General features: G+C 39.6%; 1 protein-coding gene across 8 annotated transcripts in view; it reads right to left on the bottom strand.

Annotated features, from left to right (window-relative positions):
* Positions 1-1,201: 1,201 nt before the first annotated feature.
* The window catches only part of SNX14 (sorting nexin 14), a 53,579-nt gene continuing 46,510 nt past the window's right edge, over positions 1,202-8,270 (bottom strand). For 4 of the 8 annotated variants that reach the window (XM_036381057.2, XM_036381055.2, XM_036381058.2 and 1 more), the window contains 6 exons: positions 7,626-7,749; positions 6,913-7,077; positions 5,788-5,883; positions 4,992-5,083; positions 4,781-4,837; positions 1,202-1,388 (listed from right to left, as the gene is read on the bottom strand). In XM_036381057.2, the coding sequence (XP_036236950.1) occupies positions 1,347-1,388; positions 4,781-4,837; positions 4,992-5,083; positions 5,788-5,883; positions 6,913-7,077; positions 7,626-7,749 (576 nt within the window). In that variant the 3' untranslated portion in view covers positions 1,202-1,346. The remainder of the gene's footprint in view (positions 1,389-4,780; positions 4,838-4,991; positions 5,084-5,787; positions 5,884-6,912; positions 7,078-7,625; positions 7,750-8,270) is intronic. The other 4 variants (XM_036381062.2, XM_036381056.2, XM_036381059.2 and 1 more) reach the window with 1 other exon arrangement.

The following is an 8,270-nucleotide window of genomic DNA, read 5'->3' as shown; positions in this document are numbered from 1 at the left end:
GTAGATTTCAAGGAGCAGATCCATTAAGATAAACATTCAGGATGCTGAAATTTAAAGACCCCATTCTCTTCCACATCCATTCAAGGGCTGTGCCTGAAAGGCTCTGGACCCACAGCTGTATTAGGTGTATAAGGGGTGGAGAAGAGGGAGACAAACAACAACTGACCTTGTCACACAGCCAGTCATGCCCTGGCATTGATGATTGTCACTTCGACTCCCTAAGCTGTTAATTCACAGAATGGCCTTCCCTCATCAACATCAAATTAGTAACAGAGAGGGCACTGACAGAGCTGTGCCTGCACACCGATTCTGAGAGTGGCAACAACTGCTTTGGCAGAGCCAGAAAGGAGAGGAATAACACTTTTACCTTCCTTTGACAAACAGAAGGAAAAGGTCTGCAACAGTAATACAGATGAGTTATATTGACAAAGAACACCAATGCTGCATTAGATTGGTGAGTTTGTAAAAAGGAGAAAATATAAGTTTGAAAAGAAAGATTAAGGAATGCCTATTAAAGCATCTCTGTATTGTTCTGCAAGTAAAACTTTTATAAAGCCACACATAAAAGTCCTTTTCAAAATGTCTTTTATAAAGGCTGGGTCAACAAATTAAGACTTACATAGAAAAATCTTCCACACATTTTTATATGAATGAACTTTTATAAAATGCTGTGAACAGACTCACATCCTCTTTTCTAAGCCTGTAAAGAGGATGTCAGAAAAAACCCACAAAGCCAGATAAGAAACTGCAAAAAAAATTCTTTTCACATCCATTATTATTTTAAGAGGGCTTTAGATTTGAAGGTCAGGTTTTGAAAAGACTCAATTACAAATGTGATTTTCCATGCTCACAGAAAGATGAAGGCTAAAGACAGTTCTGAGATTAGTTGATTATTTCCAATAGATTCAATCATATACCTTTGTTTGGGAAAAAAAAAAGGATTTGTTAAGACACTTTAAAATAACTTAATAGGAGCATTCTACAACTTCTTCCAACCAAGTTTTCTACATATACTTTCAGGAAGACATCCAGTAATTGCTCTTTTATCAAAGCATAAGTTGGCTGATTGCCCAGCTGTCTCTTTTGATGTCATCCTGTAATTTCATTCACTGAGAGATTTTGGTGAAATTAATTAGACTTTTACTGGTAATAGCTAAAACAAATTTTAAATTAAAAGTACAAATATTTTATTTACTTGCAATTGGTATTAAATTTAAATATCTTTATTGCATAAAGGTATTTTTTGAACTTAAATTTTATGTTATTTACAACAAAATATACAAGGCAATGTTAAAATGTCACATGTCCATTACAACAGTGCACAGCAGATCCTACTGGGTGTCCACTCACATCCAGCTTGACACAGAGCTTGCTTCCTTTGGACCCTGCTAAACAGGAAAGGGGGAAAATTTACTTATTAAGCTTGAAAATGTGTATTTACATAGAAATGACTGAACTGAGCTGCAACGATTAATGGTATCTGAAAACATCCACTTGAAACCAGAGTTAAGAGAACGGATTGAAACCAGAGTTAAGAGAATGGAAGGCTATTGAGTTTTTAATATGATTTCTCAAAATAGGTGTTTTCTTCTTTCTCTAGAAGTTCCCACCTCCCCCATTACTAACTGCTAAATACAGTATTTTTAACACAGCAATTTTCTGCTCTGGAAATTGTACTGGAGAGATATTTTTTCAATTTGATTTCTTTCCTTACTCTGCCCAGAATGCTTTTTCCCTTTCAGCTGTCCCTTTTCCTTGTATCCTGTCTGACAGACCCCCAAGGGACAGGCTGTACACTATCTCAGGATGTTTTCAGCTCTTGGGGCTGGCTGACTTACATGTGCTGCCATCAGACACAGCACACACCGAGCGATCAGCGAATATCCGCACAGGTACGTGCAGCAGGAAATGCCTGCAAGATACCAATCTCAAGAGTGGAAGCAGACTGACACCCCCACTAAGGAAAATATTCCCATTTCTCCCATCACTGTTTTCCCTGCCAAAGGAGCAGTGCTCAAAACAAAACTTCTGGGATGCTCAGTTTCCCCTTTACTGACTGGCCGGAAACATTTTTCCATTCTTCAGTGTAACTACAAAAACATTTTGGTGTGAAGCAACTCAAAAAGGACCAGTCAATGCTGAAAAGAGAGAACAGGCATTGGATTGATTCCCCCAGTACATACATGCATGGATAGCTAAGTAAGAACCAGTCATTACTTTTAAACTTCCCCACTGCAGTTGTTAGGAAGAAACAATTCTCTTTCCAAGTGGCTTCACAGTGACAAGTGTTTGCCGTGGTTTTGGGAAAATGTTTTTAGGGCTCTGGATGAAAACCACTGCTATCCCTCCAACCAAACCCTCTCCACCTTGCATTCGCCCCTCTCAGTCCTGATACACAACCAGGTCCCACTGCCAAACATCACAGATGCAGATGCTCTGTACTGCTCTCAGTAAATAGCTCCAGTTCCCAGCTGAAGTATTTTACTTCCTTTCCCCTACTGAAATCAGGGCCAGAGATTCCCTTGCTCTGTCCCCATCAGCTTCCGTCACAGGGGACAGGGGGAGCCCACGCCTCACCCCTGCCATTTCACCAGGAGCAAAGGTGGCACTAGAGGCCTTTCCTCAGCAGGTGGTTAAGAAACACTGCAGAGCAGCAGGGCAATGTCATGGTTAAGCAGGAAAAAAGGATAGAAAGAAGCAGAAAACATGATCTTGATTTACCTTGAATTGAATAATCTTTCTCTTGGTTTGTTTTTTGAAGAAAAAATATTTTTCCCCATTAAATGTACACAGCTATGAAACCACAGCATGGCTGGGGTTGGAAGGTGCCTCTGGAGGTCACCTGGTCTAGACCTCAAGCAGGGCCACCTAGAGATGCTCAGGACCATGTCCAGACAGTTTTTAAATACCTCCAAGGACGAGCATCCCACAGAATCCCTGGGCAATCTGTGACAGTGCTTGGTCACCCTCAAAGTGAAGAAGTGTTTCTTCATGTTCAGAGGGAACCTTTGGTGTTTCTGTTTGTTCCTGGTGCCACTGGTCCTATTAGTGGCCACCACTAGTTCTGTCTTTGTACTATCCCCTCAGTATTTATAGACACCAGTAAGATCCTCTGAGCTTTCTCTTCTCTAGGCTGAACAGTCCCTGCTCTCTGGCCTCTTCTCACAGGAAATATGCTCCAGTTCCTTCATCATCCTCATGGCTCTCCACCAGATTCATTCCAGTATGTCCATGCCCATCTTGTACTGGGAAGCCCAGACCTAGACACAGCACTCCAGGTGCCACTGCTGAGCAGAGGGGCAGCATCACCTCCCCTGACCTGCTGGCAGCACCGCTCCTATTGCAGCCCAGGATACCATCAGCCCTTTGTTCCACTTTGTGAGCTGGCTGGCCCCATCCTAGCACCTGGGGCTGTTCTTCCCCAGGAACAGGACTTTGCACTTCCCTTTCTTGAAGTTCATGAGGTTCCTGCCAGTCGATTTCTGCAGCCTGTTTAGGTCCCTTTGGAAGGTAGCATGGCCCCCTGGTGTATCAGTCACTCCTCCCAGTTCCATGTCATCATCAGGCTTTGCTCTGTCCCATCATCCAGACCATTAATGAAGATGTTAAAAGGACTGGAGCCACAACTGACCCCTTGGATAACTCCATGTTACTGGCCTGCCTCCAACTAGACTTCATTCCATTGATCACCACCCTCTGGGCCTGACTGGTGCTTTAAAGACTATTTAAATGCCACTCATTTTTTCCACAATCAACTGAAGAAAGACCAGTGCTCCAATAAATATATATAATTAGCTGCTGAGATACAAAACCAGTTCAGCTGAGTAAAATAGCAGGGCTAAGTCAGGTCTTTTTTTCTGCACTCAAGTTCCCAGGCTACTTCCTTGTTCCCTTGGTCAGCTGTCTGAGCATTGGCTGGAGGAGGGCAGCTACAGAGCTTACACAAAGTAGGTCAGACTTGCTGAGCCAGCCTCATTTCACTGAAAACAATGCAAGTGTCCTGGCTTGTTCCAAAACCTTGTACTTGTTTCTGTTTGTCATGCAAAACAAATCACTGCTGACACTCTGCAGTTGTCAGGCACGGGGTTCGTGCAACGAACATTTATTGTTAGTGAGGGGGCTTTTAAAACTTGTTTGGGGTTTTGTTTTTTACTGGCAAACTAGCAGGTACTTCCTGCTTGCCATGAAGACCAAACTGTAAAATTGCTGTGTAAAAATCTGTCAAGTTTTGATATACACAAGAACAAAGATCAGATAGATCACAAACCTAATGATATGCATTTATACAGCCATTTCTCTTGTGCAAATTCTTTCTCCTTTGTCTGGATAGCTGAAGTTAACATTGCAGTGACCAAATCAGAGGTAAGAAATCCTCCTGCCAGATACTGTCAAGAAAAATACTGCAGCTTGACCTGAACTTTGCATGCAGAATTCCCTTCCTAAATTGAAAAATGCAAAATGCATAAAATAGAGTGGAGACAAATCAATCAAAGAGAAAGGCACAGAGATCCCAACTGCTGCTTGATCTGTCCAAGTCTCCTGAAAGGCAACTCAGACTTGCTGCATGCTGAACAATCTGGGCTTGAGGTGATTTAGAAAGAGCTAATTAGCCAAAATGTAAGTAATCTGGATTTCAATTATTTCAACATACTGGAAAACACATAATTTCCCCCAAAATTAAGAATTAATATTAGTAATAACAACAGCAAAAGTGCACCAGCGATCAGACTCAGTAGCAGCTTGAAGAATTCTGCAGTTCTTGAATGGAGTTAGCACATACCTTACTCAGCTCTGGAAAGAGCTCTTGAATCCCAATGTCCAGCAGAACATAAGTTAACTAAAAGAAAATATAGAAAATTAAGGACACTCCAAGGCAAAACTACTGCTTTTTATTCTTGATTCTGAGTAAGAGCCCACTCCTCTACTATATCAAACATTCACTTTAGGAAATCCTGTGCCAGAAGGCAAGTTTGTCACACATTATGAGGTACCTGTTTGTTGAGCACTGGTTGCTGCAGTCCATCAAACAGAAGCCTGATGCCTTCATATTTAGCCTCTTCCCCAATGCACTTGCCTATTAAATCTAGACCAAATTCCAAAAACAAATATACAAACCATGAGGAAGTACAGCAAAGCAGCTTTATGATGCAGTCATAGAACTTCATTAATTAATAAGAAAAAAACTGTTTAAATAAGAGTTCAATTTCTTTTCTGTCTGAAATGGTAAACGGAAAAAAACCCCACACTTCTGGGTTCATCCTTTTCTCCTCCCTTTCCTTCAGGGCTCCACACCTAAATAATTACTACACTTTCTGTAATATTTGTAATATTGTTTTGTTCTAATGCACTGTTTAATAAACCACAAGTGGATTTTAAAACATTACTTTTAATTAAACAGGCCCCCTCTTTCCTAGTTTATACAGTGCAAGGACTCAGATGTACCTTCCAGCTTAATGATGTGCCTTTTTTTTAACACAGTTTTCATCTGTATAAAATACAAAGCATAGGAACATTCTAAAGATGAAAAATTACAGTACTAAGTACATGTTAAAGCTCATGATTTCCATCACCATGTCTTTATTAAATAATCACTATGCTACAGCCTTAGTCAGCAACAGTTAAATGACAAAACTGAACTGCTGGGTTTTTACACCTGGTATTCCAGCAAACTCGAATCCCAGCAGCCCAAGCATTATTTGATTTGGAAAGACAGTGTGACTGTATTTGGGTTAAATATCTGCTTAAACAATTAACCACACTCATACAGGCAGTCATGGAATACAGAACCTGGAATGTATCTCATCATTTCTTCAAAAGTCTGCTTTGCTCGTTTCTGTTTGTCCTGGGGAGAGCGAGGCTCAGTGTTCTCACAGAACACGGCATCTGCAGAGAAGATACATTGAAAAAAAAATGTATCTTTAGGCAGCTACATTGACATAGAAATGTGTTTTGGATTGTGGCTTCAAAACTGAACTTCTTCTTTGTATTGTCTTGATTAGAAGGGAATTCTAGTCTTGTCACATCATACTTTTTGCTTACATTAGCCCGATCAAACCCAGAATACCCCTCCTGTTTGAAGAACAATCATCTTTTCACAATTTGTTTCCACTCTTTTCAAAGTTTAAAGAACTCTCTTTAAAGTTTGGATCAATTTCATTTTAAGTTAGTTATGATCTCCTTAATCACAATTTCCCTTATGCTTTCAAAACTATATGCAGTATTTACAGCTTGTGCTAAAACACTGTCTGGAACTGTCAAAAACTTTGAATTTACCTATGAATGAGGAAGCAAGTATTGCTATTAATCTGAAGTAACAGGTGCTCAGTTTTGGTTTTAGGCTCTCCTTTTTTGCCTTTCACAAGCTTCATTTTTGGTTTGGTAAGGACAGAGCTATCCTGAATCCAGAGTTTTGGCCAGATGCATTGTTTGGATCAGAATGCAGTCATGTAATACTCTGCAGTTGTGAGGCAATTTATAATTTTTTTAGTCACTCTCCTCTTCCCTTATCTGAAGGTCAGGAACACTCAAGCCCTCTCAAGAGCCGACCACAACAAAGGGAACCAAAAAATTAACAATAAAAGACTGATGTAGTACACAAGTGAAGTAACTTGACAACTTCATGAAACATTTGCATTGACGTACTAAATCACTCTATTCTGTTTTTCTTGTTCTTTGCACACCCAAGCAAATTACTATTCATAATACTTTCTGTAATCATCACTGACAGACAACATAGGTGGCTTAACATCTTTCCACAACAAGCTCTGAAGTTAGTCCAGGCCCACTTGGTTTTCAATACTCCACCGGTGTTAGTCAGCATTGCGAAGTTTAGCACTCGGAAACTTCACTGAAGGGATTTCAAACACCAGACTAAAGCAATATTTTTTCATCAAAGATGTAACTATTACTGACCTCTCAGCAGTGTTATCAGAGAAACCAAACGGTGCTCCTCAAATAGCTGTTCTAACTTGTTATGCAAGTAATAGTCTGTGTAGAGTTCCAATGTGTTTTTGAAGAGAATTCTTCCTCCCATCAAGAGATGATGCAGCCAGTCAGGAATGCGGAAAACTACCCTACCTGCAAAGTCACAGCAACATCTAGGAGTAGTAACACATATGAGGGTCTCCTGCTATTCATGACAAAAGAATCACTTATTCAAAAGAAAAGAAAAAAAAAAGATTGCAAGCAAGAAAAAAATATTTCAGTTTTGTTAGTGCAGCACTGAAAATAACAGTATTCTCCACAGTGCTTATCAAATACTTCCTTTAGCTATTTCTATTAATTTAACAATTCCAATTCCCAGAGTCTACCAGCAGCCTAGGTCAACCTGAGAAAAGGGATGAGACCTACTCTCATAAAGTCATACTACTGAGATGCAGAAAGATGGAGACATAACAAAGCAACTAAGCAATGATGAATGATAAATGACATTTTAGCACCACAATAAATAAATAAAGTCTTCTAATAATGTCTTCTAAGGAATGACCATGTCACTAAGCTGTATATTAGCTTCAAAGCGTTGAGTTATATATGACTGCTACAATAGGATTTCATTTCTTACCAGAGACTGTGAACTTCATATTTGTCATGAAGTATATGAACAATTAAGAGAAATCACTTCTTACCAACATACATTAAGTAGTCATAGACTCCTTCTACAGTCATCATTTCCAGGAAGTAGTTCTGATTTTGTCGCCTTTCTGTATTCTCAGACCGGTTTGCATTGTTCTTGAATAGATCATTAAAAAGCTAAAAACAGAAACGTAAGACTGAAGCCACTGCATTCAAAGGCAAAAGGATAGCCACCAGTTCTTTGGATTGGTTTATTTTTATAAAAGCAGCTTCTTTCCAGAGCTTTCAAAGAACTGATCAGGGCTATTGATTTGTTTCATTGTTTCTGGTTTAGTTTTTTAAAATGCTTCACTTTCCAATAAAGAGCACATCACATGCTGCAAGATTCACAACAACCAAAATACCTGGGTTCACAACAAATCAGCACTGGGACAATAATTCATGAGCTTTTCTGTTCCCACTACCTTCTTCCAACCTAAACAACTGCATGACTGTATGCATCTAGATTTTTGTCATAGGCTCTGATTTCCTTGATGCACCCTGCTCTGAAAATGAGGGGCTAAGACAATACAGAGTTTGTCTGCCTTAAATCACAAGGGAAGCCTACAACATCAAAGTACTCCTAAAAGTTCCTGTTGGCTTCCACTTTAAATAAATACAATGGTTTCTAGACAAAATATACAAGTTTTTTACATAGA

The sequence above is a fragment of the Molothrus ater genome, chromosome 3, assembly GCF_012460135.2.
Source record: "Molothrus ater isolate BHLD 08-10-18 breed brown headed cowbird chromosome 3, BPBGC_Mater_1.1, whole genome shotgun sequence".
NCBI lineage: Eukaryota > Metazoa > Chordata > Aves > Passeriformes > Icteridae > Molothrus > Molothrus ater.
Note: the sequence above shows the minus strand (reverse complement) of the source record. Positions and strands in the feature narration are given on the sequence as shown.